This window comes from Arvicanthis niloticus, chromosome 23 (assembly GCF_011762505.2).
Source record: "Arvicanthis niloticus isolate mArvNil1 chromosome 23, mArvNil1.pat.X, whole genome shotgun sequence".
Lineage (NCBI taxonomy): Eukaryota > Metazoa > Chordata > Mammalia > Rodentia > Muridae > Arvicanthis > Arvicanthis niloticus.
The window spans coordinates 42,097,927-42,122,303 of NC_133430.1; the positions used below are offsets into that span (position 1 = coordinate 42,097,927).

Consider the following 24,377-nt stretch of genomic DNA (forward strand, 5'->3'; position numbering starts at 1 on the left):
GGGCCAGAAGGCTGAAGATCAGATGCTCCAACATTTTGTAGTATAGGGACTGTTCAGGTGTTCAGTGGTCTCTACAATTTGGTTAAGTTTTAGAAGCTATGCTTTGTGCTTCCCATAACTTCAGTTAACTCAGTCATTCTGGATTTCTGATGGGGTTGAAGACTTATAGTCTCATAATTAATCCCAGCTATTTACTTTGAGAGAAAAGATTTGAGAGGATGGTTTTCAGCTGACATTCATTCTAAAGCCAAGAAAAAAAGCCAGGTTCAGAACTAAAGTCTTTTAGTTAGGAGAGATGAGAGGTTCTGGTTAGTTAACAAAATGATGGACTGGGTATTAGGTTTATCTTGTACCTTACTGACACAAATTGGTATAGTTATGCTCTAACTGTATTTTGAGAGAAAAGTTTTATTTTAACAGGAAGGATGATAGGTAGGAGGAGCTAAGGTGGGAGGAGTAAGGAGAGGAAGAGGAAAAGGAGAGGAGGAGCTAGGTGACAAGAGTGGGGGGGAGGGAGGAGGGAGAACATGGAGGCAGATGTTCGCATGTCTCCACCAGTCAAAGATAGTTGATATATCTAGGTTGGGTATTGGGTTACACTTCTGATTGTATGGGCATCTTGCTATTGCGCATTACCAAACTTATAAAGCCTTTGATTAACATTAAAAAAATTGTATAAAAGCAAAAAGGAAAAGGGGGGATGGGATAGGGGTTTTCAATGGGGAAAGGGGATGGCAAATGTAAATAAAATATCCAATAAAAAATAAATTAAAAAAAAAAAACATCTCTCCAGTCCCTAAAAAAATAAAAAATAAAAAGACACATCAATTTATTTACATTTGTTAACAAGGCTTTATACCTTATTCCACTCATAGTGAAGGCTCTGACTTGAGAATCCATTTAAATACTATTTAATTATCTACAAAGACAGGCAATTTCCAAGTTTCCTTTACTAATAATTTAAAAGCTATTTGAGAAAATTCATGATACCAAAAAACCTGAAAATACTTTCCCTAAGTTCCCGCCCTCTAACACCTGAAACACCACACACATTCCCCTTTATTATCAGTATGGAAAATATTTGGGACATTACATAAAATAAAAATGTAATATACAAAAGCTAGATATTCGTGGAAAAAGTAAAGGGGAGCATTAATTATTTAACCACTGCTGCTGTTTGTTTTAACTTGGCTCAAGGGACCCCATCCTTTCTTGGATTAGCCGCCCCCTCCCCCAATTTAATAAAAACAGAATCTTCAAAGTTCTAAAGAATGAAACTCTTCTGAAAACAATTTAACAAATATTATATGAATGTTGCATACCAAGAACTGTTCTGAGTGTTGCACATAGGCTAGTGTTTCTTTTTATCCTAACCATCCTCTAAAGCAATGATTCCTATTATCTTAATTCATACACAAATAAAGTTGAGACCCAGAGAGACAAAGCATTGTGTCTGGTTTCCACATTTTAAAAAAAATTTATTTTATTTATTTACATTTCAAATGTTGTCACCCTTCCTGGTCTCCCCTCTGCAACCTCCCTCCTATCCCCTCTTCCTGTTTGCCTCTAACAGGGTGGGTACTTCTCCACCCACCCACCCACTCCCACCTCACTCCTCTAGTATCCCCCTTCACTGGGCAACAAACCTCCACAGGACCAAGCACCTCCCCTCCCATTGATACCAGGTAAGGCAGTCCTCTGCTACATATGTAGCTGGAGCCATGGGTCCCTCCATATGTACTCTTTGGTTGATGGTTTAGTCCCTGGGAGCTCTGAGGGGTCTGGTTGATGGATACTGTTGTTCTTCCTATAGGGTTTGGCTCCTTCCGTCCTTCCTTATCTCTTCCATTGGGTCCCCAGGCTCAGCCCAATGGTTTGTCTGTGAGTATCAATTAGGTGCTGGCAGAGCCTCTCAGAGGACAGCCCTACTGGGCTCCTGTCTGCAAGCAGTTCTTGGCATCAGCATATACCAAACCCTAACACTATTGCTGATTCCATTTTATTTCTTAAGATGAAATCGCAGAAAATGCTTGATACATTTGCCAATAATAAAAAAATTAAAAATGGCTGCAGAATACTATGTTTGACAGAAATTTCTGTAGACTATAAATAGGCTGATTTGCAACAAAACCCCACAACCTGCTGTGGCAGTGCCAGTATTGGTCACAGTCTTGACCTATGTGTGAAGTGATGATAATCTCAGAGACAACCAAAAAACCTGAACTCATATAATCAGAAAATCCCATTTACATGGTTAATAATAAATAACTCAATCAGAGCAAACTGGCTGCTACTCCAGGAAACTAGTGCCCAAATATTAGGAAAGGGAGTTTCTTTTCTTTTTTTAAAATCACAAGCTATATGCATGCAGATGTGAGAATGCTGCACTCTCTAATTCTACATAGGTAGTCTGTGAAGGGCAGAGTGACTGTAGCACTCAAATACAGAAGTAACAATTAGATAAAGCCAGGGATTACATTATTTGACACAATGTGAGATTCTCTATCTAGCTGTTTCTTAAACCAAACAAAGCTAAGCTGTATGAGCTACAGCTACATTTTTTCTTTACACTAGTCTGACTTGTACTTCACTTATTTTTTATTTTTATTTTGTTGTTTTTCGAGACAGGGTTTCTCTGTGTAGCCCTGGCTGTCCTGGAATTCACTCTGTAGACCAGGCTGGCCTCAAACTCTGAAATCTACCTGCCTCTGCCTCCCAAGTGCTGGGATTAAAAGTGTGCACCACCACTGCCTGGCTCTGAGTTGTATTTCATAACATGGAATAAAAATAATACTGCTAGGGTTTCAAATTAATATTAAAGACGATAAAGTTCAAGAAAATGGCATTCTTGGAGCTAGAGAGACGGCTGCACAGTTACGAGCACTCATTTCTCTTAGAGAGGGTCTGGGATGGATTCCTAACACCTATAAGGCAGCTCATAATCATTGTTAACTTTGGTTCTAGGGAATACAATGCCCTCTTCTGACCTCTGTGAGCACAGTACAGACACGGTACATTTAACTTATACACAGACAAAACACACATAAAATAGAAAGGAAATGGCACTCTGAAATACTGGGCAAAGTATAAACTAGTTCAAACTTTCTCCAAGGTAAATAATCAATAGTGTTAAAAATATTCAAAAATAACATGGTTTTGACCCAGCAATTCCACTTCTTAAGAAACGTGAATTAATGGTATTATTAATCTTGCCTGTGTTAATGTTAATTACAGGGAGCTTTAGACTTACTCTAAATGTGCCAAGTAGGGTAACATTTCTACAATGTAGCTTTAGATTCATGCCATTTATTCAGCCTTTCAAACAGCACTATTTATTGGCAATATTTAAATGTTTACAAAATATACCAAGACAAACATTTTTAGTTAGACCTTTAATAATTCCCTGTAAAATCACATCCTAAACCGTGGTCTCAGGGAGCGTCTATTCTTTTGATGGTTTTTTGGGAATTAGCTTTGCTATAAAGGTGAAACTGATAAGCAGCAAAGTACACTTGGCTACACAGTCATCACTATCATCTTGTTGACTCTCCACCAACCATAATACACATTTCTAAAGTCGTCTCCTTTTTAAATACTGGACAAAATACAGTTTTTTTTTTTTAAAGTAGGTTGAAAACAATAGATTCACTCCTATCTTAGACTTTAAGCACATACATGAACAAGGGTCTCTAGGCAGTAAAATAATAGGTGCTCATAATTTCTGTGTATTTGTATACTTCTCAAATCTTTTCCATCCACCAAAACTTCTAAGTTTCATTAAATATTTTTAAGATGAGTCAAATGATTTTGAATATATCCAAAGAATTCCTACTTAAATGTGAATGATCTTCCATTATAACTTTTAAAAAATAATATATCTGTCCCCAATGTCCAGAGTTTTCTATTTTGTGTGTACAGGTGCACATGTGTGGGAGTATATATGTGTGTAGAGGCCAGATAATAAAATCGTATGGTTCCCTAAATACCATCCAACTTTTTTTTTCTTTGAGACATAGTCTCTCACTGGCCTGGAACTCATAAGTAGGCTAGACTGGCTGACCCAGCAAACATCAAGGATCTTCCTGTCTCTGTTTCCCCACTGCTACTATTACAAGTATGTGCTATACTGTAGCCAGCTTTTAAAACAGGGGTTTAGGAATTGAATTCAATCTTTCTACAAACACTGAGTACTAACTAAACTACCTGCCTAACTGCCTATTTAAGTTAGTTTTAATTTTAAAATCATAGTATAACTAGGATGACAAATAAGTATGGCCACCTCCATAGCTAGTTTAAATGCCTGAAATAGTTTATTGAACAAAATCCCAGCCATGAGACCACTGGGCAAACGTGATGCTGATGTCTGCCATGGATGTGGGAGGAGGCAGCTGTGGCAGCCTTGCTAACTATTTGTTACTGTTACCCTTACCGAGCTGTGAGGAAGCTTTGTGAAGAAGATAGGAGGAGAATTTAGATATCTATAAAGAAAAGTCAAAGACTATTACCTTTTAATTTTCTTCTTTTTAGGTAATGAAAGGGAAAAAGACAGAAGGAGAAATTACCAGTGAAGCAAAACAAAGAATTAAAGGGAACCAAAAAAGGCGCAGACCAAGGAGTCAGACGTCTGAAGAACAGGTCCTCAGACAAGACAAGATAATTCAAAGGAGAAAATGAGCTGTTCTGATCTAAAGATCCTGCAGAATGCAAGAACTCCAGATGCGGAATAGCTTGTGGACTTTGCATGATGATAGACGATCAATCAAAACAAGAAACACGTCAGCAGCTGCTGAGCTCATGTGCCTTCATTGTTGTCTTTAGAGACCTACATTACAGGTCTGAAACAACTAATGTTCCCAGGTAGGAATATGGCACTCTAATGGCATTCAAAAGATTTATGTTACTATATACATTTAATAGATTTTAAACACACTCCATAGACTTTAAAGCTTTTTTTTTCACCATAGGTTATGTTTACCATCTTTAATTTATATTCATTGATAGAAATAAATTGATCTTCAAATAAAGGTCATCAGTTATGCTTCAAATTAAAACTTCAACATTAAATTCATTATAGGACTTGAAAGCTCAAAATTAGAAGGAAGTATAATTTCCTATTAGATATTAAATGATATTTATTTGCACTACTTAAAGTACTATGTGCTTTTAAAAAGATATTCTCAAAATTACATCATATTAATTCAAGAAGAGGGGAAATTCAGTGGATCAAATACTGAATATTAATATTTCTTGGGGGTAATAACTGTTCAAGAATGTATATGCTTCAGAATAATGCCAATAATACATTAATCTCCACTAAACAATTTTTGTTTTATTTCATGTTTTGATTTTCTGAGATAAGGACCACTATATAGCCCAGGCTAACCTCAGACTTGGTAATCTTCTTGCCTCAGCTTCAAGAGTGCTAAATCATAGGCTTGTACTACCACTTCCAGCTTCTAAATATTTTTTTTTGTAATAATTTGCAACTTTCTCATATCTATAAGCCAAAGTCTGTCTATCACATAGATAAATTCATAATCATCTCAATGGCCTTCTAAAATTAAAGGAAGAAATGATTAGGGGATTATCTCAAAACAACTAGTCTTTGCATTCTTGGTTATGAACTGCAATTGTTAATCAGTTAATAGTAACAAAATCTAAAAACAATGCCTAACACAAGGCACCTGCTAGTAATACCAAATAAGAACAGCAAATATTATAATGCAAATACTAGGTCACACTAGCTAATTAGTAACAAAGCTGAGTTTTAAACTTAGGCACTCTTTTTTTGTTTTTCTTTGAGACAGGGTCTCTATATAGAGCTCTGTCTATCCTGGAACTCGCTACATAGATCAGGGTGGCCTCAAATTCCCAGAGATCTGCCTGCCTCTGTCTCCTTAGTGCTAGGATTAAGAGCTGTGCATACTACCTATATAAACACAGGCACTCTTAATTGAAGTGCTTTCACTCATAAGAAAGACCATCTCTGTAGTACCCCTACACTATAAAAGCACGTGATTAAAATACAAACAGGAAATGAACACAGAATGTGAAAAAGGATATAAAAGTATACCAAAGAATATAACTTTAGCTATATATAGTTAATGAAATCTTATCTGTGTGCTTATATTAAAAACCAGATTTGGGGATGAGAGGAGGATGGTTCAGTCATTAAAGTGCTTGACACATAAGCATTAAGACCCAAATTCAATCTCCAGAAAAGTCAGGCTTGGTATTTCACACTTGCAATCCCAGCACTTGGGGAGGCAGAGATAGGCAAATCCTTGAAGTTCACTGAACGTCTAGTGAGCCCTAGGTCCCAAGTAAGAAACCCTGCCTCAAAAACACAGTGCATAGTTTCTGACCTATGACACTGAAGGATGGCCTCTAACTTTCACAAACATACATATATAACAACACACATGCATTTGTGTACACACACATAAACACACACAAGACAAATATTAAGTGTTAATAGTAATCTTTAGGTGACAAAATTACAATCATAATTTTTACATACTTTTAGGTATTTCACTAAGTTTGGTATGCTTTTGAACAATCATTTTTAAGATTATTTAAATTCATGGCTATTTAGTGTCTTGTTCATAATAGCACATATTATGGTAGTTAAAGGGGGGCAGAACACATAACATAGTCTACTTATGTAAATAGGAAGTTATGTGAATTAAAACTCTCTCAGAGACATATTAAACTGTAGGAGCAATTGCTTTCTCAAGCTGGTAGGAGGGAAGTAAACTTTCAGTTTTTCTTTTACTCTTATTTATAATTGTTTAATAGCTGTGTAATTTTTTTTTTAAAGAAAAATTTAAATGCTCTTTGAGAAGGCTTGGATTGTAGTCTGGTCATAAAAACCTAAAGGCCAGATCTAAAGTTTTATCCAAATTCTTCAAGAATGGATAAATGGTCTTTGTTTACTATAGCAGAACTGAATTGGTTACCTTCTTTAAGGCAGTAAACAGAACCCAATAGCAGCCTGTTAATTCTAAGCTTGCAACACTAGGTCCCAAGAATGACCTTTCCAGTAGATGAACTTTTTAAAGCAGAATTTCTATTTTAATCACTGTTATTCCATCAGCAAAATGCCTTCACAGTTAATAGCTATCATCAATATTTTATTTGATATGTATCATATTTGTATAAGGATACATATATTTAATGCACGCAACACAAAAAACAGGTGTGGGAAGTTAAGTATTTTACCCATTGTTACACAATGGAGTCTTTTGGCAGTTAGGCTTCAGAGAACATGCATTTATCCACTTGAGATAAACAGGTGAAGCACACATATTCAATAAATGTTTAAAATGAAACAAGAATGAATAGTTTCCACTTGTTTACCTAGCAGATTTTCCGCAACAATACACAGATCCCTTGTGTTTACTCAGTGTTCTGAATACGGACAACTGAGACGCATTTTTAACATACCTTAAAGGATACTAACTTACTTCCCAGGCCTTGGACATATTACACAGCCATGTTTATCAATAAAATATGTCATCTAGTCTGGTTTTAATAAATAGAAAAAGTATCAAAAAGGTGACAGAAAATTAAAATTCAAGACTAAAAACGTAGCATGAGAATTCCAAAGCATAAGAACAGTTTTTATGAAAAAATAACCACGGGATACAGAAAAAGACTTTTAAAAGAAAAAAAAAAAAGCAGTCTTTAAAATCCTCTGTATTCTCTTTGCTCATCCAGTCGTCCATCAGTTGTTTGGTTTGATCACTAGACTACTTAGCGCTCATGTGCACCCATACTCCCTATTAGATGTTCTTCAAATTCAGTCTATTTGGGACTTTGTCTATAGAAACATGCCCCCCAATTTTAGAATGGAAAACAGGAGGTAAATCTGTACAGAAACTTGATTACTATCTAAATTTATAAGAAAAGGTCCATTAGAACTAAAACATATCACACTACTTTAAGACTCCAAGTTTCCACCCTTAAACTCTGCTTACATTTACCTGTGTTTTTAGTTGGGTAAACTTATCTTCACAGACTATCCGGAAAGGGCAAATACATAACATTTGTAATTCATCAGTGAAAACAGCACCATTAAAGAACACTTAATTTGTCTAATTATGATGGTTTAAACAACCAAGGACTACAAACATAAGCTATGTTCCACTACTAGCTTTTTTCTATTAACAAGGAAAATAAAATTTCAAAATGATAACCTTAAAATAATCTTTATATTTAGCATTCCAACCAAGTAGAATTTAATAAGAAAACACTAATAAGTGATAATGGAAATGGGCAGAACAACTAAATGGGAACATTTTATTTTATAAAAATGATACCATTTTAATTTGTATCTTAATTGGGGCTTTATCTTCAATAGAACAGGCATATATTAGTTGAAACTAAATATTTCTTTCTGAGGCAATTTTAAGAGACCAACTCTTTCTAGATTACTAGAAAAATTTCATTCCTATTTTAAGGATATTTAACATTCTTTATAAGAGATTTTACTTGCAAACTGTTCTTTGACATTTTGTTCTGTTTGTTTGAAAGTAGCTTCATGTCTACCAATCATCCACAAGCCACTAAAGATACAATCTCTTCAATATATTAGGATGGCTACCACAGAGAACAAATATTCTGTCCCCCCAAAACCCTTACAAGGTGCTAGGAAGGCTACAGAGAATAGTGCACAACTGGTAGGAATATTATTACAAAGGTAGAAATTGCTATGGAAAAAGTATGGAGGTTCCTCAAAAAACTTATTTGTTACCTTATATTTAACAGGACTGTCAGGGAGCAGGACCTTGGTGAGATCTTTATACATACACACTCAGCAGCACAACAGAAGCAAAGGAGCAGCAACCCAAGTGTCAATGAACAAAGAACATGGCACAGTGATACAACAGAAGTCTTAGAAAGAAGAGAAATTCTAAACACACTTTAACGTGAATGAATCATCTGAGGTGAAGTCCACAAAAAGGCAAAACCTACCATGATTCTAGTTACATGAAGTATCTATCTAGAGTAGTCAGGTTTATGATTCAGAGAGAATGGTGGCACCAGAGCTAAGGCTACAGGGAAGCTGGGAGCTGTAAAATGGCCATAGATTCTATTTTGCAAGAAGAAAAAGTTGGTTACATGACAAAATTTGCCGTAGCTAAAATTTACACTTAGAAATGGCTAGAACAGAATAGTTGATGTTAGTTTTAAAAACAGCTAAATAAAACATACACAATCCTTAAAACACTATAGGGAAAAAGTTACGAAGTAATCTTTTTTTATTTCTGTTTCATAATTTTGAATTCTTTATATTACATTTGTCTACAAGACTATGCCTGGCAAACAGATGAGTCTGTTTATTTTTATTGGAGAAAGCATGAACTTTAATATCAAATTCAATACACACACCAAGTAGTTCTTTCTTGATACTTCAAGAGACAAAGACAAAATTGCTATAATTAAATTTTTATGATTAAACATTCTCACTATAATTTTACCCAAAACGCTGAGCAATGACAACACTGGTTTGTTAAATTCTTTTTCAAACCCTTCAGAGTCAAGAAGAAAATATGCAATAAATACTTATACCACAAGCAGGAGATGGCTAGGTAAAACCTACCTATTGCTGTCTAGTCCCAAAAGGAGGGGAACTGAAACAAAGTAACTTTTTTCTTGTAAGTTAAAATCAGTTTTTTGGTAGGAAGGTAGTTCAACCCCATAGCTATATTTAGGTTACTTTCTCCTGGTGAGGAGATGGACCTTTGTTAACAATCTTAGATTTAAAAAAAAAAAAAAAAAAAAAAAAAAAACCCCAAACCTGACCAACACAAATTCAAAGCCTTGTCTTGAGACAGGGCCAATAGTCTTAACTATAGAGGAAGACATGAGCAAAGCACCATTTTGCTGTTAAATTCCCGAAGAAACTAGTATTTATACTTGTCTACTCAAAAGGTGAGCATCAGGACAAGAAAAAAACGTAGTTACTACCTACTACCAGTTCTAAAACTACATCCCCTTAGGTCTCTCTTGCTAGAATGAATAGCATGACTAGCATATGTTTATGACCAGAGCTCTGGGTAGATTCAAAATGACCTATTTAGAGAGGAAACACTGGGATGGGGAACTGTAATGAGGTGCCTAGCGCCTCACGCTCAGTCAAACTACTGATGCTAGATGCCATGGTCCAAGGACATGGCTTCAGCAGAAAAGAAACTTTCTCAGCCTTTGATTTCAGAGCCAGTCTTCTCATTTTTTTTTAATATAAGAAAAAATGCATGAAGGCACAGAAGAATGGTTTGAAGGTTATAAAAAGTCTTAACTATAACTTTAACAGTTAACACCTATTTTCAAGTATATAAAATGTTACAAAGCCTCCCATTCTATGTGCTGGACTAAGGGCTTTAAATGCAGTATCTTATTTTCAGAAGGGTAGTATTATCCTCTTGGGGGGGGCATACAATCCACAAGGATTCAGTAACTTGCCAACAATCACAAGTGGAAAGGCTTGGGACTCCAACTTGTGGGTATCTGTCCCCAAATTCCTAAATCAGTAGAACTACTGGTTCCTCAAACAAAGGGGAAAGCTAAATTGTAAAAAAAAATTTTATTAATAAATGAATTTCTTGATTCTTAATGATCAAAGCTAAAAGGGGAAATTAAGAAATGTCTTTGATTGAACAATACCAAACTTATAAAGCCTATGATTAACATTTTTTAAAAAAATGTATAAATGCAAAAAGGAAAAGGGGGCATGGGATAGGGGTTTTCTAAGGGGGGGGGGAATGGGGAAAGGGGATGGCATCTGAAGTGTAAATGAAAGATCTAATAAAAAAAAAAAAAAAGAAATGTCTTTAAGAGATTTTACTTCAAAAAAAAAAAAAAAAAAAGACAAAATTAACACAAAAAAAGGGGTTGGGGATTTAGCTCAGTGGTAGAGCGCTTGCCTAGCAAGCACAAGGCCCTGGGTTCAGTCCTCAGCTCTGGGAAAAAGAAAGACAAAATAAAAGATTTTGCATTAGTGGCCCAACAACTTTTCTTTTTTTAACTTTGAAAAGTTCAGCTAGAAACAGAAGGAGCATGACATTCTTTTGAAATCTAAGAGTCCATATACATACTAGGTCAATCAAGTTCAGCCCCAACAGCTAAGGAGTCAACAGCACATACCTTCTGTTAAATCTATTAAGCATTTTCTGTTCTGTTTGATTCCAAACCTTCAAGGTCTGAGTTTTCTATACTCTCTATTAAAAAAGCAAAATCCTTTCCCCCATGTTCACTTTGGAGGCTCATATAAGATGGAATAATTGGAGAAAGAAAATTTTTACCTCTCCATCTTTCAACTAAATTATGATTACAAAAAGACGTATTTAATAAATGGCACCTAAGGGTTGTTAAGTGACCCATCACTCATGTTTATTATCTTTTAGTGATATTAAGAACCTCTATATTAAGAAATATAATCCCATCTGATCTAAAGCTGCTAACATCTCAAATGAGAAAAATTAAATTAACAGATGGCTCTGAGGAAAACCTAAAAGCCATTTAGAACTGGGCCCGATGCACAACTAACTTACTTATCCACTATAAAACTACTTTTGAATTTAAAATAAAAAAAAATCAGCATATATGAAAGAGGGTTGGTGTATAACTTGGTGTACTGTACTAATATAATTCAGCATTTAATAAGGACAGTAAGTACACAATGGCAATCTGCCTAGAGTTTAGAGAATAGCAGCCCATCGTTTCATCAAAAGCATTGTAGTCACTTCTGCAAAATTAATTGCAACTAATTCTGGTAACTCGTGGAGTTAAGTCTAGACTTGCACGCTCACTTTAAAACATTTTCAAAGTGCTTCCTTTGGTGCATACAAACTAAGACCTGGACTTTCTATGGAATAAAGACCAAGACAAGGAAGGGATGTACAGAACATCAAGAAAATGAGTAAATGTATCTCTTCTGTTGATATGGATAAGGGGACTTAATCTTCCAGAAGACTGAAAGGACTTACCAGTAAATTAAGCCAGCCTTGTAACCACAGCTCTTACTACAAACCTTCAACCCTTAAACTGATTTTTCTCAAGGTTAAAATATCGAAGTAGACAAAATTGTGTGCTGGCGGTAGGGATCGACCTCACCACTACTAGCTGCACTCATAATTCTATAATGTTCTCCTTAGACTCAAACCACAAGATGTTTCATAAACTTACATTGAGTTCTCACAGATTTCTCACTTCGGATGTATGTTTTTTGGATACAATTCTTTTCAGGTGTTCCAATAAATGTGCAACATTTTAACTGATGGTTTTCATTTGCTTTCATTATATACACGTCTTTCCCCCCCCCCCATCCCCCTCCCATTAAGTTATCCGCCTAAGTTTAACCAAAACTATCAGTAAGTTATTTTCAGGAGTGAACGAGGCATATACATATCCACACATAGCGTCTGAGATCTCCTGACAGGTGATGCAAACACAAGTTTGTAGAAATTCCAAGTTGTTTAAAAACGATGCCATTTTTCCTAAATTCCCGTTACTGTGATGGAGGCAAGTTTTTCCAGATTGCAACAAAACCTGCACGTGCAAACTAGAAAAGTTAGCATCTTCGGGCCCCCAGAAGAAACTCCCTAACGTACAAAGACAGCGGCGGCCGCGGCGCAGCGAGGCGGCTCCAGGGAGCCCCGGGTCGGCCTCAGAGGGCCTCGACCCCAGGAAGCTAGCGGCGCGCACGGGGTCCGCCCGGGGCCGGGTGCTCGCGGCTAACGCGGAGGACCGGGGCGGGAAGGCGCGGGAGCGAGGGGCGTACTCGGCGCTGGCCGGCTTGGCCGGATGGGCGCGCGGGGCAGGCTGGGCTGCGAAGGCGCGGGGCGGGTGTCCGGGGCGGAGACCCCAGCCCCGCCGAGCGCTGGGCCCGCGACTCCCACCCCCCGCGCCAAGATGGCGACGTGGACCGCGGGGGAGCCCGGCGCGTGAGGCTCGGGGGGGGGGGGACGGAAGGGGAGCGGAGACAAAAAAAGGCCAGCCCACGGAACGCGGCGGCCCGGCTTACTTTTTCTTCTCGTTCTCGCCGCCGGCGCCCTCCATGGCGAAGCGGTGCCCGCGGTGTCTTCCCGGCCGGCGGCCCCCGGGCTCGCTCCGGCCTAAGCGCCGGCTCTGTCCGCACGCGCAGAGAAAGGAGCAAGTCCAGAGGCGGGGTGCGAGGCGGGACGCCCCCCCCCCCGGACGGCGAGGCCGGTGCTGCAGGCTGCGCTCGCCGGGCTCCGGCTCCGGTTCCTAGTTGCTCCTCCGGCTGGCTTGTCAAGGCCTGGCCAGACACTGCTCGCGACGGCAGCAAGGACAGTCCTCGCGTCCCCTCAGTCGAGGAGGCTCTGTGCACTGAGGCGCTGAGGCAGCGGCAGGGGGCGGGCGAGGGCGGAGGCGCGCTTGGGCGCGCGGCGAGGGGAGGGGACCGGAGGAGTGCGCGCGCCCGCTAAGCCCGGCGCGCGCGCCCGCGGGCCCGCCTCACCTGAGCGGAGGCGGGTTCCCCGAGAGCCAATGGCGACGGACGCAGGCGGCCGGGCCCCACCCCAGCCCACGTTGCTCTCAGCCAATCAGGAGGAGGTCAGCTGAGCCCCAGCTGGGAAGAGCTGCCCCGCTCACGTGCTTGTCTGTGTGCAGCCAGGGAGGGAAGAGAAAGGGGAGACCGACGGGTGAGGCTGACTCTGCGCCTTCAATGGCAAGCTGCGTCTGGCTTTGGGAGGCGCTGCTGGAGCGAGTGGGCTGCCAAGCCCGGGTCCGAGTCTGGCTGACACCACCCCGCTCTCTGAGTGGCGTTATCTGAGGGTACTCGCCTACTCCTTAGCTGCGTGGCTGGACCGGGTCGCTGCCCATCCCGCCTGAGTTTCCAGTTGCAAAAAAAAAAAAAAAAAAAAAAAAAAAAAAAAGCCAACTTTGCAGCCAGCCCCCTGGTGTTAGAGTGGGGTCCCTCCTTCCCAGGTGACCGATCGCAGATCAGTCTCTGCTCTCTGCCACAGAACAAGGAAAGTCTCCAAGTCACTAAGATTTTCTGGGCCAAAGTTTGACTACGGAGCAAATGCAGATACAAATATAAAACAAATCCCTCTTGCAAAACCTCTCAAAGGGGAGTGAAGTTGCAAGGCCATTTTAAAATAAAACTATCTTAAGCATTTGCAAATAAAAAACGGCATCAACAAGTGAGAGCGCAAACCTGAATTTGAGTGCCGGGACAGGAAAAGGCATTGAGTAGATTTCTTTTGCTTTCATGTTGCTTTTTTAAAAGACAAAGATAATCTTAAATGGATGCAGAAAAGTGCAAGAATTGTTTGAGACTGAGTTTGGTTCACTGTTTAGACTGAAAGAAGCACCTACAGACCTTGACAGAGGACTGCCTGATATGCTGGGAGCTATGAATTAAAGCGGTCACTTTTGGTCGGTCTTTGGAAGCATAAATGTTAGGTCTGTAGATATGGTGGCTGTTTGTTTGTTTGTTTTTAACGTATTCCAAGCCCCACAAAGGAACACTGCATATACGCGCACGCACGCAGACACACACATACACTGGAGAAACACACAGCTGAGTTTGAATCTGGGGGTCTCTGAAACTGACCTGATACTAGACTGTTCAATATCTCTTCTTTGCCTTGTTAGTACTTTGTTACAATCTAACTTTGGGTTGTATAATAATGTAGATATCTGTGGTACATTTAGATTGCATTCAAATCCAAAAACAGCGCCCTCTATAACTACACGGAATGTCCAGGTCTAATATGACAATAAACAATGCATAAAGCATCTCAATAGGCCCATAAAGATATGATTACTGCTGGAGATTTAGCTCAGAAGTAGAGCAGTGGTCTAGCATGCACAAGGCGCTGGCTTCAAAAAAAAAAAAAAAAAAAAAAAAAAAAGAAAGCTAAGACTATTTAAATTGATTTGAACACTTTTTTTTTTTTTTTGAAATTTAGAACATACCTCTGCAAGAGCTGTAGGCTATATATAAAAAGAGTAAAAGACCGAAGTTAATTACTTGTCTTTTGATTTGTTTCGTTTTTAATCGTGGACATCTTTTTAGTGTAACTCTGAAAATCCAGTGTTAAGAACAATGGCTGCAGACTTCAGAGTGAGCTTAGTTATATGCAGCAGTGCTCACAATCGTTCACCCTCTCTCTGCCTCAGCGTACTCACTTGTAAAATGGAGAAGATGGCATGTATGCTCCAGAACTCGGGATGATTATAACATACGGAAAGCACTTGAGACCACAGAGGGCAATAGGAAGCCATCATTAAATGCTGGGGATCTTGTTCTTACTATCCCCAAATTCATGCTAGTGGCAATTCGTCGGGCTTCTGCAGATTGACCAGTTTCAGCTGTTCAAAAATGCCCATTGGTTAGTGTAAATGCGTAGAGACTCCCCCTTTTCCTGCCATTGTAACTTCCCAGAATGTTTGCATCCCAGTAAATGAGGGCTGTTGCTGAAAACACCAATCATTTCTTTTCTTATAACTTAAGCAGTTCTCTCTGGCCAGGGATCACAGCTGTAGAATACAATGTTCTTGGGATAAAAATATGAGCATTGTGTAATTGCAGGTCTAACTCACTTAAAAGGTTTTTTAAAAAATTCAAAAAGTTTAAACAGAATGATAATTCAGCAAACAAGATATTTTTAAATATGTATTACAGTTTCTTCAAGCTTCCATTTCCCTTTGTAAAAATTTACAAAATATGATATTCTGTGCATGGCTATTAGGTAGATACAACCACGGAGAACAGCAATATTTAACCAAGTAGTTAAGTTACAAAAGTGCCAAATACTATCTCCTAATTCAGATAATTCTGCTACTAGAACCCTAAAAGGCAAATTTTCTCATTGAATAAAATTAAAATCGCTCCTTTTATGAGCTACCTATCAACACATGCATTTCTGTTGCTACCAAATAAGTACATCTGTGTGAGCAGTCTTCTTTCCTCATTTCATAATCTGCACAACTGTCCAAGGTCCACTCCAACTCACTTTGCAGACCTTACTACGGAGTTTTAAAGAGCATTGCAAAATGACTTCGTTGACCTTTGACCCAATTGCAGTGACTCACCAAGGAGTCTGGGTAAAACTTGAATTTAAATTACTACAAAAAATATGGAGCATTGAACCTCCTGAAAATCAAACATACCAAGTGCACACGGTTTAAATGGCATCAAACTGTGCAGGGAAGATGAGTGTTAAAAAGTGACTCTGGGCTTAGTATTTGCATCTGCTGTTACTGTTCCTTTTCGCCAACTCTTCCTCTTCCCCCGCCTCTTCTCCTCCTCCCCCTCCTCCTCTCCCTCCTCCTCTTCTCCTTTTTCTTTGTATATTTGTAACAATAACAATGATAAAAGCATATAATTTGGGAGGAATGTGTTTAGCAAGTAGAGGTATTAAACATATTTTTTTTCTTAACAGGAATCAAAACAAAGTAAAGATGTATATTGTCTGAGTTTATGCAAAATGCAAATAGAAAATTTGAAAGTAGCACTTTCTCATTCAGAAAGTGACACACCCACAGAGGTCAGAGGGAAACAGCAATTCCAGCCAGTTCTATCCTCACACCTAGGAAAAAGGAGATACTCAGAGCAACAACACAACTGAGACCCAATCACAGGACTACAGAATGCTACCCTACCCCCTCACCTTATCACCACACCGGAGTGCCTGCCTATATAATAGCAGAACATTACACCTAAAAGAACTCAGGCCTCTTGCCCTATTGTAGGAGCGTTTAGGGACACCCAAAGACAACATGGCAAACAAAAATATAGACAATAGAGGAAATTTTAGTCTCCAATTGCTTCAGCAAATAATAATAGCCTAACTCTTAGTCATACTGAAACCCTATGCTATACAGGCCTGGCAACTGCATTCCTCATACAGCGCATCTGTTTTCAAATAAGAAGTGTCAAGGCAAGATACAGGAGGAGCGGGTTGGACAGATAGCTCAGTTGGTCAGCTGCTTATGGCTCAAGCATGGGGATTTGTGTTCAATCCCACAATCCATGCAGAGAGTAACATGTTTCTGTAATCCCAATGCTGGGAAGATGGAGACAGCAGGAGTCTTGGAGTTCACTGTCTAGTAAGAGTATGTCTAGCCAAATTGATGAGAGACCCTGTCTCAAAAAAAAAAAAAAAAAAAAAAGGTGTAAGTGCCTGAGGAAAACACTTGATGCCAACCTCATGGTTTCCACAAGCACATGCATACCCATGCATCATGTATATCCTCTTATATATGTGTTCTCTCTCTCTCTCTCTCTCACACACACACACACACACACACACACACACACACACACACACACACACACACAAAGAGAGAGAGAGAGATAAGCCAACCACCACCAGAATCAGGCTTAAATGCAGAAGAGACCAGGCATTTAAAATAGCCAGTTAACACATTAAGAGGTGTGCTGGGAGATATGGACAGCGGGTAACATCAGGTGAGTGATGCAGGTACAGTACACAAGGCTCAAGGGGAACGGCAAGTCCTGGACATGAAAACAGAATGCTTGTGTTGGACTCATCAATGGACTGGTCCCAGCAGAGAAGCAAAGCATGAGCTGAAAGATATGTGAATACAGACGTTGAGAATTGAAATGCCATGCAAAAAAGGGGGGGGCAATAATTCCTAACAACTGGGCATAGGATAATGACAAAAGATGAAACCAAGCTGTAACAGGAGAAGGGGGAATACCGGAAAATCAATAGCTCAGGATTTTCAAAAAATACTGATAGAAATCAAGGCATAGATGCTGGGATTTCAGAGAAATCAACAACAACAACAAAACTTGGCATCCAGGAATAGTGTATTTAAACTGGAGAATCAAAGAAGACAAGCTGGAAAGAAAAGTTGGAATAAAGAGATGCGAGAGGACACATCTTACTTATACAGAAACAAAGATGAGAGTTTCATCAACCTTTTTGTCAAAGCCATTCTAGCAAGAAGACAGAAGGATGGAATATTTAAAAGGTCTGAAGAAGAAAAGACCCTCGCTCCCACCAATCTAAAATCTTATACTTGGCGAAATTATCGGTCAGAAGAGTAGAAAAGTCAAAGCGTCCTCCTTCCTTCAAAGCAAAGTCAGATCGACTCTCTCAGGCAGCAGAACTGAAGCAAGTCTCTGCCAGCACCTGCCTGTAGAAAACACCGAAAGAACTTGAGAATTGCATAGATCCGAAAACTGAAACCTTGTAAAAAGAAGAAACACAGAAGGAGCTGAGTAAAGGAAACAAAAACACCTTATTCTTGCTTACCTTTAATTGCTCTAGCACGTTAACAGTTTGCCCAGAAAACTGGCAGAGAAAATGTGTTCTGGCTTCTTGCTTGCGGGAGAGAGGAATGAGCGACACCGCTGTGGAAATGGATGGACGGGAGGAACGAGAAACTGGTGTAAGTCACTTGCATTACCAGTGAGGCAAGATCCTATTTGGAAGGGGACTTGGATTAGTCATAAATGTATGTTGCAAACTCCAAGGCAACCACGAAAGTTTTTTAAGCAGAATACTGGACTGGGGAGACGCTCAGCATGGTGATTCTCAACCTGTGGGTCGAGACCCCCACCCCCCAAACCTCTACTTTCAAAACCTATTCACATTATGGTTTATAACAGTAGGAAACTTAAAGTTATGAAGTAGCAATGAGAATAATTTTGTGGCGGGGGAGGGGAGTCACCACAACATGAGGAACTGTATTCAAGGCTTGAAGCATTAGGAGAGTTGAGAACCTCTAGTTTAGTGGGTTAAGTGCTTGCCATTCAAGCAAGAGTTTGGATCCCCAGAACCCATGTAACAGCCAGGCTAGGCGAGGTGAACAACTCCTGTAACCCCAGTGCTAGGGAAGCCCGGATAGGTGAATCCTGGAGTCTCTCTGGCCAACTAGCCAGATGGAGAGCTCTAGATTCAGTGAGCGCCCCTGAATTTTATTTAAATAAATAAATAAATAAATAAATAAATAAGTGAAGAGTAGTAGAAAAAGACTCTTTGTGTCAACCTCTGGCCTCACCCATGGATGCATTCATGAGTACAGACACACACACACTTACACACAAACATACATACACAAACACACTAACTCACATATACATACATACATTCACACATACACAGAAACATACACACACACACACACCACTCTCGAACAGGCATACACATAGACTCCTGAAACAGATTAGCCACTATAACAAAGTTGCAGGATAGTTTAATGTATGAATCAATCTCTTCCATGCATAGAAAGATAAGCAACTAGAAGTGAATTTGAAACCGTATCATTTATATTAGCACAAAAAAGGAGCTAGACTTGAAAATAAACAGAACAAAATCTGTATATGACTTAGAGGAGGCAAACTGTAAAATTTTGCTGTTGAGCAAGCACAAAAGAAACCTAAAGAACTGGACCAGGGCTACACATTGGTGGGTAGGCAACTGCACCAGTATTAACACGTCCCATTCAACCCAACTGGTCTGTAGACTCGATGCAGTTTAGTAAAACCTTCAACAACTTACTTTGTGGCTATCACTAAACTAGTCCTAAAATCAATACAGTAAGGTAGAGACCAGAACAGAGACTCCAGGAAAAAAACAAATTCAAAAGAGTGAGCCGCCCCCCCCCCCCCCACCTGACCACAACTTCCTATAAAACTGGAGTAATCAAGACAGTGGTGTTGGCAAGGAATAAACAAATAAACCTCCAAGACTTGACAGCCCAGAAACAGACTCACACTAAGCGGCCACCCCATCTTTGACAAGGAAGCCAAGATAACTCAGCAGGGTTTGGGGTGTGTAGGGAGAAAGGGAGTTTGTGGGAGTCTGCACTTTCTGTTCAATTTGTGGGTAAACTTACATTTTTCCTAGGAAATAAAGTACAATGGCTAAAAGGAAAAAGAGAGAGAGATTTTTTTCATGGCCAGGTGTTCACATCTTGATGAATAAAGCAGAAGGTTTAAATTTGTAGAGATGAGGTCCGATAAAGGGTTTCTTTGACTAGAGATGAAAGTGATACTTGGATACTCTTCTGACATCACAGTCAGCTGGGTCATTCTCAAAAGCCACAACTCAAGAAGATTCTAGAAAGAAAAGACATGAGAGAGTCTCATTTTTGAAAATCAGTGGTAACTTCTCTCCTGACCTAGACCCTTGCAAGGTTTCACCATATTTCTTCACCCATGAATTAAATTTTGAATTGTTAAGTTCACCTATCTCAAAAGTAAGTGACACCACTGTCTCTAAGAAGCACATGAATGAACAGCAGGAATGTTTGTGAATCTGCCTTCCCTACCTGCAGTCAATCCTCTGACACACACCACACCAACATGTAAACTTAGATCACAGCCTTCTATCTTTCCAGTAAGGATCCATTCTGTTATAGTCAAACAGAAATTTAGTTCAATCAGCATACTTGTGTGTCGTTTGAGAATTTCTAAGAAGCCAGAACACTTTTTCATCTTGGCAGTTCTATAATTTAGGATTGGTACCAGATGCATAAATGCATTTTTTTTTTTTTTTTTGCATTCTAAATCGAGGCTATGCATTTTACCCAGCTTTCCCAGAAAAGCTCCCAGTGAGGTCAGGATTCTGATGGTCATATTATGTATCAGGAGTTAATGATTAGACAGGTAAGAGAACTAAGTTGAGAGCTAAGGAGCAGGGGAACGGGGTTCTGGATCATGCCACACCCTTTGTCACTCAAGCTACTGTGACACTTGTGTTGGGAAAGCTCAAGGCGCTGGTCTATGGGGGTGCACTCTATGCTCTAAAGTAGTTTATCAACTGTTTGACAACACTGTGACAGCAGTGTGTATTCCTAAGTGTGGTGTGCATGTGGCTGAAGGCATTTCAAATACAGAAAATGAGCAAATACTTTCAGAAAAGTTCCCCTGATCTCTCTAGCTGGTGTGCTTAACTCATGACACCAAAGCGGCCCAACATAACTCTCTTTTAAAAAAAGATTTATTTTATTTTATTTATATGTGTGTTTTCATCATTGCTTATATTTTTACTTATATACTCACAACATACCTTTTGCTTAATTTCTTTAATGTCTGTGCATAAGTTTTTTTCAAATTGTCACATATCTCACCAGAAAACATATACATACAAGTTTATCTGTATATTCAGGCCTGTGTTGTTCAAGGTGGATAGTAATTGTAAGCTGGTCATTCTATTAGTCTGTATTTCCTGCTCTTTCCTTTATGTGCAAATGGTAAGATAATATACATCACCCACCTGGTGAATTTATTACACAATGACATTGTTGGGTATTATTTCTTATAAGTTCATATACAAAGGCAATTTTTTTTAATATCAGGTTTCATGTAACTTAGGCTAGCCTTGAGCTACTGCTTTTCTCATCTCTCCCTCCCAAAAATTAGAAACACATCATACACCAACACACCTGGCCTGTGATGAAGCAGAATGTGAAATCACAAGATTTTTACAGTTAACGTCAAGCCTTGATATTTATGATTAATGATAATTTGAATTTGATCTCAAATCAAACTACATTCCTCTAGCTAGACTGAACAAAAAACCTGTTTTTACAGAGAGAAAAAGCTGATACAATTTTCTCTAGGCCTGCCATATTAATTTCCTTGTATAGTTGTATAAGCTTTCACCCTGAAATGGATTACAAATAGAGAGAATTGCTTCCCTAGTTTAAAAATTAGCGTTTACTTTCCTTAGTCTTTGCTTTGTATAGAGATAAGACTCCGAGTTTACATCATATATAGTTTCTCAGCTGCAAGAAAGCTAAGTCTGTTCATGGCAGATGATTAACAATTTCATAATCCTATATGAATCAGCTTAAATTTTATCTGATTTTTTTATCACAGTGAAATTGTAAAAGGTATATTACCACTCTCTGAATTCTTTTTTAAATTTATTTTTATTTTATATATCTAGGTGTTGTCTGCATGTATGTCTGTGCATCTTGTGCATGCCTGGTGCCTGTGGAGGCAGGAAGAGAGTGTCGGACCCCTGGGACTGGAGTTACAGGTTGTAATTCACCTTATGGGTTTTAGGAATCGAACCCAAGCCCTCTGGAAGAGCAACCAGTGCTTTTAACCACTAAGCCATCTTCCTAGCACTTTGCTTTAAGGCTTCTATAATGTAGGAGGAGTTTTAAGACTGCATCTGCTGGAATTTGAGGAGGTTATGGATGTTATTTGAAGCAAAAGTTTAAACTTGTTCCTGTCTCTAGAGGAGAATCATCTTCAAGCATTGTACATGGTCTGCTGAACATCTGGCCAGACATTTCTAAACCAGAGGCTCTTGTTGGATGGTGAATGCTCCAGGAGTTTTGTGCTTTTTCATCCAACTCTGTCTCCACAGTACAAGGAAAGCCTCTGTCTCGTCTGTCTCCTCTATCTGTCTGTCTCCCTCTTTCTGTGTGTATCTGTCTGTCTCTGTCTTTCTCTCTGCTCTTCTCCCCTTCCCTCCCTTCCTCTCCTCTATTGGCATAAGGTGAGTGAGAAAAGTTTCAGAATGAGTCTTAAGATGGAAGTGCTCCCTTTAACAAGCTATTTGGGTGACATCATCACTCTCTGCAAAACAACTGTGGTTTCCACTAGGGGAAAAATACTACTCAAACATTAAAAATGCCACTGAATAAAATACTTAAAAATAGCTTTCCTCTAGATGTTAATTTCCACTTTTTATTTTTTCAAGTCATCTAGGATTTTAAAAATAAGCATTTAGAATAAAGCTTGTAACAAAATAATTAAAGCAGACATGAAACAGGGATCTTATATTGCTTAATATTTATCTTAGCTTGGTTTTCTTTCCACGTGCTCTGAGCCATTGGCAATTCATATTTTCCAAATGTTGTATGGACAATGTTTCTCTTTGATTTTCTTTTTTTTTTCTGGTGGGTAATGCACAACCATTAGCTGTTTGGCTCTTTCACTGGAAACTTATAAAGTTTCCTATGGTTAAGTGTGTCAGAACTTGCCTGTGAAGAACCAGAGTCAGTCACAAGAACCTGATTAATTGTATACCAGGACTTGCTAGGACAGGTTGGTTCCTCCAGTGTAAGTAGCTATCCTGGGGAAGCCACATCTCTGAAGAGTTATCTTATGATCAGAGATAATAATATTAAGCGTATGCCATGTACCAAACTTGGGGGTGGATCTTGAGAATTATAGATACTTCCTGCAGCTCCCTTTTCCCACACTTTCTAAATTCTGACTTCAGCTCCACACCTCACCTTTGCTCTACTCTTCTGAGACTGTCGGTGACTAATGGACGACTGTCCTGTGATTATCAGTGTTTCTTGGCTTTGTTCTGCATATGGAAGGTCAACTCTGCTCCCTCGAACTGAGTCACCCTTCCATCCCCTTTATGTCACCAGGCAGCAGGACCTCTCTGGTCATGTCTATGTCACATTTCTCTAGTCCCGTCCTGTATCCCATTAACAAGGTCTGTCATAACTAGGTTCAGGGCCAAGTGTCTGCCTCAGGTCTGGCTGAAGCACTTCCTTGAGATTTGCTCCTGGAGCAAAGACAGTTTCAGAGTGTAGTTAACTGAGGGCCTTCAGGGAAAGGGAGCTGACAAGAATATGTAGCTAGAAAATAGAAAAACATCGAAAACCACTGTGCTGTGGTAGATCAGTGTGTGCATACCTCAAAACACACCGAAATAAATGTCAAACTCACATAAAGTAACAACTATTTTATTGTATATCAATAATGCCTCTATTAAGTTAATTAGCAGTGATTAGGTCATGAGGAGCCATGCCCATTCCTGAGCATTCTTCTAATCTCTGTTCTTTTCTTGGATGTGCCCCCATCTGGCTACATTTCATCTGTCAGTTGGTTGATGACGCAGACCATGTCTAACCCACAGCCTTTACTTGGAAATCTGAAGCTTGCATATTACTTCAGGATAGAGGAAAAAACCAGGCATTTCTAACTGAAGGTATACACTGTTCAGACCAGTGTTGGTTGTGAGCCCTGTAAGCAAGCTTCAGAGGACAGGTTACATTTACTACCTATAATCTTGCAATTTTATGTCTACTGTTGCCATGGGCCATAAGCTCTGTTTTGCAGTGATGTGTCGGTATGGTTGTCTCTATCTCCAGTTTCCCAAAGAGTGCCTTACGGAGAAAGAGGTCAATTGTGTTGCTGTTGTAAAAAAAAAAATGGGCTCTGTGAACATTGTAGAAGCTCATGGAATGAGAGATGGTAAACAAATGTCATAGTTTCCTTGAAAACTGAGTGAGTGAGCGTGTTGGAGGAGTATTGGTGTAGATAATCCCAGAATTCAAGAGAGAATGTCTTAGAGAACACCTCTGTGATGTAGGGAAGTGTGCACTTGTGTGGAGCAGAAACTTGTGTTCTGCTGACCCCAATCTAAATGATCCTTCCTCCTTTGGGGCTC

The 24,377-nt window shown here is 39.4% G+C and overlaps 1 protein-coding gene across 4 annotated transcripts in view; it reads right to left on the bottom strand.

The window, feature by feature from the left end:
• Hif1a (hypoxia inducible factor 1 subunit alpha) overlaps positions 1-13,457 on the bottom strand; it is a 46,830-nt gene extending 33,373 nt beyond the window's left edge. The window contains exon 1 of one of the 4 annotated variants that reach the window (XM_076922009.1): positions 13,028-13,457. In XM_076922009.1, the coding sequence (XP_076778124.1) occupies positions 13,028-13,062 (35 nt within the window). In that variant the 5' untranslated portion in view covers positions 13,063-13,457. The remainder of the gene's footprint in view (positions 1-13,027) is intronic. The other 3 variants (XM_076922006.1, XM_076922007.1, XM_076922008.1) reach the window with 3 other exon arrangements.
• Positions 13,458-24,377: the final 10,920 nt, after the last annotated feature.